Source organism: Rutilus rutilus (genome assembly GCF_951802725.1).
Source record: "Rutilus rutilus genome assembly, chromosome: 2".
Lineage (NCBI taxonomy): Eukaryota > Metazoa > Chordata > Actinopteri > Cypriniformes > Leuciscidae > Rutilus > Rutilus rutilus.
Window position 1 is genome coordinate 41,091,734 of NC_140210.1, and position 13,041 is coordinate 41,104,774.

The following is a 13,041-nucleotide window of genomic DNA, read 5'->3' on the forward strand; positions in this document are numbered from 1 at the left end:
TCTTATGCTAGTTATATTAAACTGTCATATTGGATGAGGACTGGATTTTTCATCTACTTTTTCATTTTGCCCTAGTCGTAGATGTTCTTTATAAAGATTTTATATTTAAAGAATTAGTTTATTATACAGTTTTTTTTTTTTTACAGAGTCCAACATTTAGCTTGGTCCTTTTTATTATTATTTAAGCCAGACCAGGCAAGAAAAAAATGAACATATGTAAAAATGTAAATATTTCATTGCTGTAATCTTGGTTTGAAAAAAATAAATAAACAAACATTTTATTATTAAGACATGTTTATTTTAATTAAGTTAATAAACACAACACGTTACATAGCATTTGGAAAAGAAACCAATCTTGTGTCAAAGCACTGTAAACAGAAACGTCTTGCCAACAGAAATCTTTATCTGTTTGCGGATATAAATGTAAACTTTGTTATAAAAAAATAAATTTGTAAACACCATTTACATAACTTATGTGATTCATGTAATTCATAACTGAATGTGACGAGACAAGAAACATTAACACAGCTCATATTAACATTCCACATATCAGGCATACAATTATGAGTAAGTGTGTGCATATTTTTAAATAAAAATATTATTTGCAAATAGTTGAAGTTGATTACAATAAATTTTTGTTCTTTTAGAGTTCTTCTTATTTTTCTTTATACCCCTTTAAATACTTTAATTAAATACCCCCCTAAAAATGGTTTGGTCCACCAGTGTTCAAGACATTGCTGATGCTTTGATCAAAGATCAAGTATCAAGTTATTAGATCTGTGACTTGCGTCCACGGATGATCTCAGAACTCCAGTCTTATTCTTCCCAGAACCCCCTCTTGTGGTTGATGGCTTCAATGACTTTAGCCCTGAGTGTTTCCTTGTTCTGATAAACGGGAAGATCTAACAGAGCATGGCAGGTAAGGGCTTCTGGTAGATGATCCTGAGTAAAGTTGAACAGAGATCTCACTCTCATCTTCACCGCACTCATACCCAGAATGGGCACTTTCTCAAACCCTGTTATGAACACTTCAGAGAGGAAAACAGGGGAGAGATTTATTTGAAAGCACTCTGAATGTGTTCTGGCAAACAAGACAAGATTACTAGACACAATCACACCACCATTCAGGATAATCACTTGTGAACTTACATAGAAAGGCCTTCTTCTCATTTGGTGTCAGTTCATCAAACACCTCCCAGAAGGAGATGATGGTTGGATGCTCAGCATAAAATGATCCTTCATATGTTGTGTTCTAATGATCAAAATATATATGTAGTCAGGATTTACTTGTTCACAATGTCAAGAGCATAGTAGTTTTGACTTTTGTTTGACGTGCGTTATCGCGGACCTGTTTGAGGATGTCCCAGTCATATTCCTCATTGCCCACCAGAACTCCTCTCAGCTCCTCTGGCTCAAACATCTCCACCAAGCATCGGTCACACGCACTGAAGAAGCCTCTCTTGAATTCTTCAAACACTTCCTCTACTGATTTATTCAGGATATAATCCACATACTTGTCCACAAATTCTGTTCTGTTGCAGAAATTAGATTTTAAAAAAATGCATCTTAACCAAAATGATCAAATATTATCTTATGTCCAAGATTAAGCAAAAATAATATGATCATGTTTTAGTGACAAGGTAACTCAGTAAAATTAGATTTCTTTATAAAACTATAACCCTGACCTGTTATTATTTGTGACAACTTTTCCTGGCTCAGCTGGATCCAGTTCGACATCTGTTCCATCCCATGTGATCTTACGTAGAAAGATAAAAAATTAACTTTTTTTTTTTTTTTTTGTAATAATGGGTCTCATTTACTAACCTTGTGTGCAGACCATTTTTGTGGTGCAAAATCTGCATACGATATTTTTAATTTTCAAATTATATTTAAAATGTATTAAAAAATGTTAAAAAACATGTTAAGATGAAATTTCATAGATAATTAATCCTAAATATATTTCATCATAAAAGAGAAAGAAATTGGCGAGTTATAGCTCGAACTGCAGATACGTTTATGTACAGCTGTTTAATGAGAGGTCTGTAATCTGGGTGTGTGTAAAAGGTGTTTCTTCTGTTTGAACTGAATTTTTATGTTTTATGTTTTTTTTAACTGGTTTCTGACTCCAGAGCGAGAGCACATCTTAATAAATCTTTAGCCTTTAGAGTGCAGAAAGTTCTTATATGGAGATGGTTATGCAAAATACGCATAAACTCACATGTGGTGTGAATTAGGTGAACATTTTTCATTAAAAGTTCTCCTGTGGGTATTCATTTTAATAATCCACACAATTATTAGTGAATGAGACCTGACGTCTTTAAAAGCTACATTACAGCAACGCAAGAATCAAACAAACTAACCGTGAATAACAGATCCATTTCCCTCACGTCATCGCTGTAGTCCAGGATGTACCGCAAACTCCTGAGAATATCATGTTTCAGATTCATTAAACAATGCTACTCAAAGATAGATAGCAGCACATACATGGAACATGGAAGTACATTTTAGCAGTCATTATACAAAAATATACCAAGAGAATCAAGGTAACATTGATTGTAAAAACACTCACTTGCCAAGAACCGGACTGAACTCTATCAAGTCTTCAAGACATGGTTTGACATTGAGAAGCTTCTTGAACAAAGCTAAAGGAAAAGGCAGATTCACTACAGAGTTGTTGTTGAAGGCCAAGCCACACAGAATCCCAAACAGGAAGTACTTCTCCTTCTCCACGCTGAGCTGGAGTGGGGTAATAAGTTAAAGACAAAGAGAACAATAATAAAAAATGTAAATAAATGGGAAAACACAAAAGACACATTAGGTATCTTAGCGCTACTTTCCATTGTTTCCTATCTAAACAATCTAAATGTACATGTTTGACCCTTGCGCTCATGTCTTTTGTAGAGTCTAGCACATGACAGCATTTTAAAACTGTGCTCAAGTTAAAAGAAATTCAACTTAAAAAAAAAAAAAAATCTTGAGACCTTGGTCCCCCCCTTAAGCCAGTCTCACATTGTACGATTTTGGCCATGATTTGACCGTCTAAGAATTCGTTTTTGTCTAGGCCAAAGTCTTTGATCATTAGACATGTTCACTGGCAGACAGCTGTTTAATGACTATTGCAATCAAATTTTACCTCAACAAAATCCTCACAGTCCTCAGTCCTGCAGTGTGACTTCTACGAAATCAAAAACCAATAGAAGAGCAGAACCTGATGACACAATTTATGAGACAACAAACCACCACTTGCTCTACACACACGTCTTCGTTTTTCTCCTTTTCAAGAGAAACCATGATCCAAATTAACAAGCTACCATTTCTATCCCGCATGTAAATGCAGCTCATGTCACCGAACGTGTCACAGATTGATGATGTAAAGTTAAACCTCCGGAAGAATCTTGTTACATCTTTCAATTAAGTCACTAGTATTGGTAACTCCATAAAACACAGATGTAAGAAGCAAACAGTGTCTTTTGTTTATTGCAATAAACATTGCTTCCAATTAGGGTAAGTGTACCCATTAAGCCCATGTGCCCTTTAAGCCCACTTTCAACTCTGAAGTCAAATTAAAAAAAGAGAAAATAATATTTTATGCTGCTTATTATTAAAAACCAATCCAGTGATTTGTTACTTCCCTGGCATTTTTAATTGCATGCCAATCACATTTGGCAATGTTGAGTTAGCCCCACCCATGTGCATGCTGTCTCAGGTGACCTCACACAAAGTCACCCCAAAACTTTGGTGTTTCGGGACCCTTCAGAAATCAACACATTTCAGCAATTTTCAGCCATTTCTTTGGTAACTACATTGATATTATGTCAAATAAGAGATAAATGTATTGTTTTTTGTGTATGAACAAATAGTACTTTATCATTTTATATCATTTTCCTTTAAATGGAAAGATGAGTTTTATTAGCTTGCGTTCAAAGCTAATCTCTAGATCAAACCATTAGCCTTACAGAAAGATGGACTGCCAAATAATTAAGCATGTGAACTGCAAACAATGAATGTTTTGTGATTCATTTTACATTCATTTACAAATAAATGCATCATAAATTGTTTTGTAGAGAAGATTATTTTTATAAATTAACTTTTTTTTAAGATGGGCTTAAATGGTACAGCGCCACAAAACGCATGCAAACCAGAGCCATCACAAGCTAACCTTGAATGAAAAAAACTTAACATTTCTCAGTGTGGGTACAATGAAAATTACTATGATACTTAGTCCACAGTATATTTAAGCTCCATGCATGCATTTGTAAACATATCTTACATTTTTAAAGGAAAACATTGTCTTTTTTCACCATTACTCACTGTGTACCATTTAAGCCCACCTTATGTATTTCAATGAAGAATCCCTCTAATTGCAAACTAAATATAATATATAAATATAATATTTATATAATATAATTTTTTTTAAAGTGTTTAAAGATAACATGTCTTTGTGTGCTTTTACCTTACTAACCTTTTAACCTTACCTTACTTACACACAAATTACACACATTCATTCAAATGAGATAGAGCCCGGTTTGTCCTAAAGTCCTGTATGTATAACCGGGCATAATCCGGGAGCCAAGCTGAGTAAAGGCTTGAGATTCTGGGCATGGAGAGCTCCCAGAGGGACCCTATATTCCCCACAGTCCTGAGCCCCTGGGACCGTCCGGCTCCGAGATACTGCCACTTCCTGTCCAGCTTTGACCGGGCAAAACTTGGGGCCCAAGCCGAGATGGGGCTCTGGACTCAGGGCATGGAGGGGTCACCTAGTGGGCCGCCTATGCCGGGAGTATTGAGCCCTAACTCGGCTTTCTTCCCGAGGTATGGTCACTTCCACCCACTAGGAGCCCCCCCTAAGCCTAGAATATGGAGCCCCAACTCGGCTTGGCTTCCGAGATACACCCGGTCAAACTTCCAGCTTGACTCCAGCTACAACTCCAGTCAAGCCAACTTAAGGCTCCAGACCCCCGGCCACTAACACCAACCCATCCCACCCAGGGCTCTAATCAAACATTAGCAAAAGGATTTTTTTTATTCTTCCCTGTCACTGAATAAATATATTGATGTTTTACTTCTTTAAAATCAATAAAAAAAATTATATTTTATGAATCAAAGATGATGTGGGCTTATTTGGAACACATGCGGGCTTAAATGGTGCCAAAAGTACCAATTAAGCCCATGCCAGACTTCTGACTTTATTCCTAAATTATCTTAATTTTATATTCTAAAATGTACATCAACTAATTAATACATTTTCAAATGAGAGATTGATCTTGCATTTTAACAAATTATTTTTCTTATAAACTATGTCAATATCTATGAAAAAAACCTAGATTTAGATTTTGGTGGGCTTAATGGGTACACTTACCCTAGCTTCCTGTGGTGTCTCATTCTTTGAAGTTCAAAGCATACAAATATGAAGTCTATACCTTGCAGATACAGCGCACAGATTGTCCATATTGTTGCATGGATTAAGCATGGCTAAGCACCAGTAAGCTCTGTACAACACATTACAATCCATTAAGCACAGTCAGCATGTTCTTGCACATAGTGCATAGTTTAGCATGGTCAAAAACTGTGTGCTTCACTACTACCAATACACCTGTTGTCTAATTACCCGTGTGCTCGTAATATACCATTGTCAGAATGCCACCCAGTGGACAAATATATAATTGCATCAAAATGGCTCCTACAAGTCTTCTTCTGTCTATTTTTAACGCGTCTTTCTTGACTGCTGTACAGTCTGACATTAATGACAACTGAGATCCCACAGTGTGAAACAACGGGGACCATGTTCGTACAGTCTGACCAGCAACAGTCATAAAGGACTGTTATAAATCGTACAGTGTGCACCCGGCTTTAGGTATGTAACTTGACTTAACTAAACTTGGTTACCACTATTGACATCTTTAGCATGACCTCATGAAAAGTCTTTGCCTTACCTTTGTGGGGAACCAGCTCAGAGTTTTGTTGTCGTTCTCCTTGAGCAGCTGAGATTCTGGCGCACAAAGCTCTTTAAACACGTTGAGAAAAAAGTCTCTCTTGTTCACATCTGTTTTTCTCAAATCCTCTGTGTAAAACACCTGTTAGATAACCAAAATAATTCATTCATACTGCAGCTCGTAACAGTTTGTATAATAAAACTGCACACAAAAAATAACCTGTTGTAACCTATGTTACTGAATAAAAATATCGCTTTTGTTTTCCTTACCGCCAGCCAATATCCTCTGAGATGTTGCTTGCTGATTGTTCTCAGGTGAGAGAAACAATCCTCCAGCAGAGCTGTGCGTCTCAGGGTCAACGGAAGACAATCCTGCAATTAAAGCATTTCATTCTGTGATTAAAAAGAACATGAACACAAAAGTAATTCCCAGGATTTTTTTTTAGGTCAAGACAAAATTACCTTCCATGCTCTGTTCTTCATATAGCTACATTTGGCCTCCAGGTTAAAGATGCATGGAAGTGATATGAGATTTTTTAAGATTGTCTGTAACAGAAGAAATAGGAACATCATTCTTACTTGATCTGAAATGTGAATACATATCAGATATGGCCAAAAGACTTTGGAGCTCACATTATAGTAGTTTTGCTGTGCCACCAATGCCTGGATTTGTCCAGTCAAGTTAAACCACTCCCACATGTCATTCACATCTTCATTGATGGTTTGGAGCTGTTGATTTGGGGAAAACAAAATTTTTTTATATAGTGGGAATTAATGGTTGATCAATATATCATAACCAATACAGAAATTATCAGCAGATAACCATGGGTAAAAGAAGTACTTGTATCACTTCTAAAATCTAACAACAATCCTGTCAATTGATCGTTTTTATATATATTTTTCAAATATAAATTGTGTGATTTCAGTCATTTTTGTAAAATAAATACAGTGATTGCTGACATATTTACTGTTACCAATATATTAAAAAGATATACCATAAATCAGAGGTGTCCAATCCTGCTCTAGCAGGGCCGCTGTCCTTCAGAGTTTAGCTCCAATCCCAGTTAAATACAACTGAAACAAGGTGTTCAAGGTCTTCAGGATGACTAGAATCTTCTAAGCAGGAATGTTGGGACAAGTTGGAGCTAAACTCTGCAGGACATTGGCCCTCCAAGAGTAGGATTGGACACCCCTGCAGTAGATGATACAGTAACATCATCAGCCATTGAAAGCCCATATAGGTTGACCAGTAGATTTTCTAAATGTTTTTGTTCTCACCACATCTAGGAGACCATTGACCTCATGAACGATGAAATCACTCTTTGTGATGTCTCTGTGGGCACTGCAGCAGACCTTTCCAACAGAAACACTGTTATTGAAACTACTATAATAATAATAATATCGTTAAATGTTTACTTTTGATCTAATGTTTAATAAAGGCACCTGATAGACCATCTGAAGGATCCGCACATATTTCGGCAGGTGTGTCGCTATGTCCCAGTCCATCTTGACAACAGAAATCCTGCCAATTGACATAGCGGACTCTTTTTGAAACAAGTCAACCAAGTTTCTGAGCATATCATCAGGGAGTTTGGACCAGTACATCTCTGAGAATACAAGATGCATAAAACATAAAAATACAAATAGAACAAGGACAACAACACAAAGGATGTAAATGTCCTCCAGCTTTACCTAACACCTTGAGAACAGCAGGATTCAGATCAAGGATTTTGGAGGCCATTGCTTTAGTAAGTTCAGTTCTTTGTTGTTCCTGGAGTCCTCTGATGAGCTCAGGGAGGAGAAGGTAAAGTCTCAGAGCTTCCACACCAGCTGGATTTGGATTCAGAGACGGCAGCAGTTTCTGTTGAACTACCCTCACCACCTGAGGTACGGAAAAACATCAACTGCATCTCACTGTTTAAAATGTAATGAACATTTTTGTAAATGCTGGATTTACCATTACCTCTGAGATCAACCTTTCATTGTTTGATAACTTCACAAAGGATGCTTTAACCAGATCAAAATCCAACCCACAATGCTCCTCAGACATCTGATAATGTTCATCACAACTACAAAGACAGACACTTGCATTAAGTCATTTTAGGCACAAAAAGGAGGAACTACTACATTAGACTGTCTAATTCAGATTAGGATATTACCTTGTTTTGAGGAAACTTCCATTCAGAGAGGCAGCAGAGGAGAACACTTTGTTTATGTCCCTGTAAACAACAAAACATAAATAATGTTTTTATAGTCTATTGATTTTAATTCCTGTATAAAATTCACACCTCGTTGGCACATATTTCTTGATTCAATTATGTTAAGAAAGATGTTAAGAAAGACTATTTCATGGACCTACTGTAATTCAGGTGCTACCTTCCGTCAACATAACCAACGTGACAACCTGCTTGCACAGGGAGCGTTGGAAGTTACCGAGCTGGGGACTATTTTCAGGCACTGCGTCATATCATTATGCCTGCTGCACTCATGGTACGGCAGTAAAGTTTCTTGATTATTAAATCGCAACTTTACATTTTCCATCGGTCTTAGTACACGATGTAACTACAGAAGAGTCAAGTTTTAAATAGGAAAAATATCGAAACTCTTTGGTCATTTTTTTGAGAGAAATGCTAATGGTCTTGTCCACTTCAATGATCTATGCTAAGCTATGCTAAAAGTGGTGCCGCCAGAACCGGAGATCGGCTGAATGGATTCAAAAACGGTAAATCTCAACTGCTTAACTCTGGGGGAGTTGTAAAATGAGCCTATTTCCAAAAAAAGCGGAGTATCCCTTTAAGCATTAGTATCTCAATGGAAGCACTGTTGTTAAAACTGAGTTAAAAACTCACTTCTTTATCACTTTCCATGAATCACTTCCAGACACCCATCGGTCAATCATTCTGTCATCTAATGTCAAAATCCTGCTTGGATTTGGTTTAGACTCATTCCCAAGTTTCTACAATATACATAAAAAAAACATAAGTAATCACAGTGGAGCAATAATTTAATTGTTAAAAAATGTGTGTACTGTACCTTGGAAAACAAGGCAAAGGAATGATTCTCCCCAGCAATCAGTTTTTCAATCATATATGCTTGATGACATTCTATGTGCAACAAAAATTTAGTTTAGTTAGCTTAGTTTAGCAACATCATGAGAAAAAAAGTATTTCTAAGGAAATAGCCTATTGCTAAAAGATGATTTAATTACCAGTTGAGAGATCCACAGGGAAAGGCACAGCCTGCTTGATAATTTCTCCATTTCCCAACTTCCCTTGCATCCCACATCCAAATGAATAGATCAGCTTTGACGATTCGACTGATACGAGTGTGTGACGTCTTTATTCAAGAAAGAATCAAATGCCTAATCATTGAGCTGATCTCAAACGTTAGACATGTTAAAGGTGCATTGCGCAACATTTCATGTTAAAAATACCCGTTTTTCGAACCCATACATGCTTAAACAATTGCCTGATGGGCTGAATGAGCCCTTCTATGATCACTGTGATTGCCTCTATAATCCTGTACAGTAAAATAAATAAGAGGGATTCGGGTCGGAATCGACTGGGCGTGACGTCATGCGCGTTCACGCTCACCTGGCTATGTCTGGCAGGTTTGTGTATTCGCCACCATTATCCGCATCAGCGAAGACAACTCAAGCGACTTTTGCAAAAGTAGAAGATGGATTCAAAGAGACCGGCTTCTAGTTCATCCCAAACCCCAACGCAAACTCCACGTAACAGCGTGCACAACTCTGGTTGCAGTTTCGCGTGTCGCCAGAAGGGGGCATAGTTCTGCAAAAACTCAGAGACTTGTGCAATGCACCTTTAACCATGTGAGGAAATATAAATAATTCTGCACTACTGCACTGAAACTGATTGCTTATGAAAAGTCTAGTTTACCTCCCACATGTGACCTGTGACACTTTAGATCCCCAAAGTTCAGCAACCACCTGCGGATGATGTTCGTCTTCAAATGAGTTGTGCCCAAGCTGGCCAAAACCTCCTGATCCAAATGTGAATACTGTGCCGCCCTGAAACACAAACTATTCACTACATTTTCTGTCCAGTTTATTGTATGCTAAATATAGTATTATTTATAATATGGATATATAAAATATTACAAAACACTACCTTTGATAGAATCGCAGTGTGTTTCCCTCCACATGAGATGGACACAGTTTTCTTTCGGTTCAGACTATTTACAACCGTTGGGACGTGTCTGTCTGTGGTGGAAAAACAGTAAATTCATCATTCTTTAATATAGGTTTGACACAGTATTGCACAAATGTAGTGCATTTATATATGCTTTTATATGATTGGTTTAGTTACATGATGAAACATTCAGACCTGTAGTGTCTCCGAGGCCCAGCTGTCCTGCCGAGTTCTTTCCCCATCCGAACACGACTCCAGAGAGAGACAACACAAAGCTGTGGTCTCCTCCAGCGCTGATCTGAGCCAGTGGGATCCCACACAGACTCTTCACAGGTTGAGCTGACAGAGAGCTGGGCTGTTCTTTCTCCAAACCCAGCTGACCGTGAGTGTTATCACCCCATACGAACAGCTGACCATCTGAAAGACCAACAACAGCTCTATATATCCACACTTAAATGCCAATCAATTCATGTCAATCATAAGAAGTCAAAAGATTAAAACAAAACATCAGCTTTTAGATGAAATGGTTGTGAATACCTTTGGTTAGTGCCATTGAATGCTGGTCTCCACACGCGATCTGAATCACCTGATTGTTTTCCAGACCTTTAAGAGGACTGCAGAGAAAAGACAAACTGTCTGTCAGACATGTTATTATAATTCATGGTAATTTATACTGTTATGCTTATGCCTACATAAACATACCTGCACACAGTAGATTTGTCCATAATGAGAACTCTTCCTCCATAAACAAGAAGAACCGCACCAGCTCCTCCACAGACAATCGATCTGATTCTGTCCTTCTTCAGCTGTAGTTGCTCTGGAGTAAATACAATATTTGTATCAGTTCAACTTCTGTTCAGACAGAATATAGCATACAAACAGACACTTAAATAATTACAATTAATTCCATTACTAAGTCACAAATATTATGCAGTATAGTAACTCATAGGCTACTATCAAACATAAATAGGCTATATATGAAAATAAAAGAGTCAAGACTTTTATCTGTTAAGTATTATATAATGATATCAACTTTATGAATGAAAAAGGTGTAATTTAGTATATACTTAGTTTTCCATCGTGATCACAGTTTTCACCGCGCAATTTCAGGACCGAGACTTGCCCATCCCGGATAAATACAACAAAACTCCTTCCAGCTGACATGTCCTGAACTGCTGATTTCGGACACACGGATCGTATTCCACATTTGCCATGTTTGACTTTGTCAGGCTGTGAGAGACCGAAGCCCTCTCTGACCTGCGGTCCCCAGTAGCACAACATGTTCACAGCTGATGGATGAAACCTCCAGACTCCAGCAGCGTCTTATGCATCCGTGGACAGAAGAACAAGCTCTCGTTATATAGCCTATACAGCCTAAATCGAAAACGAGAGTGAAACTGCTGTTAAGCAAGTTCTCGACTATTTAGCGAGTTCCCACGAAACGAAAGTAGGCTAGCCTAATGTTTGTTGTTATTCTTCCGCGTTTATAGCGAGTCAGAGACGAATTAATTGATGACGATCGGAAAACGAAAGCAAAATCTAGGTGAAGCTCCTCCACACCCATAGGCGTAATTTGCAGGTGGGACATGATGTCCCCACCATTTTTTGCCAGGGTCGATCGTGTCCCCACCACTTTTGAAACATCTCGCGGCACGGATGTAGGCTACCAATACAAATAAATAAAACATCTCCACTTAACTCTAGCAGAGCATTCATTTCGTTCGTCTGTTAAATAAGAGGCGATCTAGTGTGTAGAAGTGATCAAAGTGCTCGTTGCCGCTGTGATCAGTAACGCGGATACAGTGTTCTCTTGTGGCTCGCGCACAGTCTTCACACGGACGCGCGCTTCAATCCGTTGCGGAGAGACTAGGCTATTCGTTCCGATGAAATCACAAAACAAACTGCACACAAACGTGTCCCTGCTTGATATACAACCACTAATAAAAATAAAATCGGTTTTGATGAAAAAAAAGAAGATATAGGCTACTTCTTAGAGCTCAAACACGCTTGGCAAGAATTCTACCACACACTGGACCAGTAGAATAGTCGGTTGACTCGGATCTATGTATTTATTCACGTGAAAATTCTCGGCACTAACAACATATAGTAGATCTCATTAAACGACAAATTAAACACAATGTAGCTACTATTTAAATCGCTGAACATCGTAATGTTATTGTACATAGGCTACATCTGATTTATGATTTAGCATTGTATTAGCAACCAGTGTATCACCCCAGGGTGACCACCATCAAACAAACCAAATGTGGGACGATTACTAAGTTTGTGTGGGACAATGTGGGACTGTGGGGCATAGCCGTTAACGGCTCTGATGTTACCAACACATAACCTGAAACTGTTATAATGTCTATCTAACTTAATAAAAACATTTGTATTATGCGTTTCAGCTGATAAAAATACTTTGTCCCTTCCAGAAAACACCATCAAACATGTCTTTCTTTCTTTATTTTATTTTTGAAACCAACAAAATAAATAATGAACAAATAAAATATAAAACAACATGAAATTAGTTCATTGACAGTCTTATATATTAATATCCATTTGTTTTCAGAGGGAACACAGAACCAATCACCGCACCGCTCCATATTTTGAATGACAGCTGTCACAACCTACCAGTGACCGTGTTTACTCTTTTCTTTTCAACCATTGGATAGGATTTAAAAAACGGCTGTTGTATTTGTACTTCTGACGACGAGCTGTAGCCGCCTAGGTAAAAAACTACGCCGCAAAAAGAATAAATAAAATGCTTTCTTAAAAAGGCAAAAGAACGCATGCACGTTTTCTTAATATGATAATTAAAAACCAAACCAACAGACTGATGAAAATGCGGGACTTTTTCTCAATATGCGACGTGCGGGACAATGGGCGAAAATTATGGAGGACCCAACCTGCAGAAATTAAAAATGAATAATTACATAAATAAATATGTAAAGATGT

General features: G+C 37.7%; 1 protein-coding gene across 1 annotated transcript; it reads right to left on the bottom strand.

Moving 5' to 3' along the window:
* Nucleotides 1–272: 272 nt before the first annotated feature.
* Nucleotides 273–11,900, bottom strand: LOC311285906 (putative E3 ubiquitin-protein ligase HERC4). The gene is made up of 24 exons (XM_084401781.1): nucleotides 11,151–11,900; nucleotides 10,786–10,900; nucleotides 10,621–10,697; nucleotides 10,279–10,500; nucleotides 10,063–10,154; nucleotides 9,832–9,962; nucleotides 9,141–9,268; nucleotides 8,966–9,036; nucleotides 8,782–8,888; nucleotides 8,092–8,151; nucleotides 7,896–8,001; nucleotides 7,625–7,814; nucleotides 7,376–7,539; nucleotides 7,211–7,285; nucleotides 6,566–6,661; nucleotides 6,395–6,478; nucleotides 6,203–6,304; nucleotides 5,934–6,074; nucleotides 2,570–2,736; nucleotides 2,361–2,421; nucleotides 1,686–1,756; nucleotides 1,349–1,532; nucleotides 1,150–1,252; nucleotides 273–1,028 (listed from the first exon to the last, which is right to left on the bottom strand). The coding sequence occupies exons 1-24, from the start codon at nucleotides 11,362–11,364 to the stop codon at nucleotides 817–819; spliced, it is 2,973 nt and encodes a 990-aa protein (XP_084257907.1). The 5' UTR covers nucleotides 11,365–11,900; the 3' UTR covers nucleotides 273–816.
* Nucleotides 11,901–13,041: the final 1,141 nt, after the last annotated feature.

What these genes read in the sequence shown, in the direction of transcription:
- LOC311285906 (XM_084401781.1), bottom strand. Translation starts at nt 11,364, where the DNA reads ATGTTGTGCTACTGGGGACCGCAGGTCAGAGAGGGCTTCGGTCTCTCA. An exon ending in TTCAGTCCGGTTCTTGGCAA is followed by an intron (nt 2,422 to 2,569) that starts GTGAGTGTTTTT and finishes TGATATTCTCAG; the next exon opens with GAGTTTGCGGTACATCCTGG. An exon ending in GTTGTCACAAATAATAACAG is followed by an intron (nt 1,533 to 1,685) that starts GTCAGGGTTATA and finishes TTTCTGCAACAG; the next exon opens with AACAGAATTTGTGGACAAGT.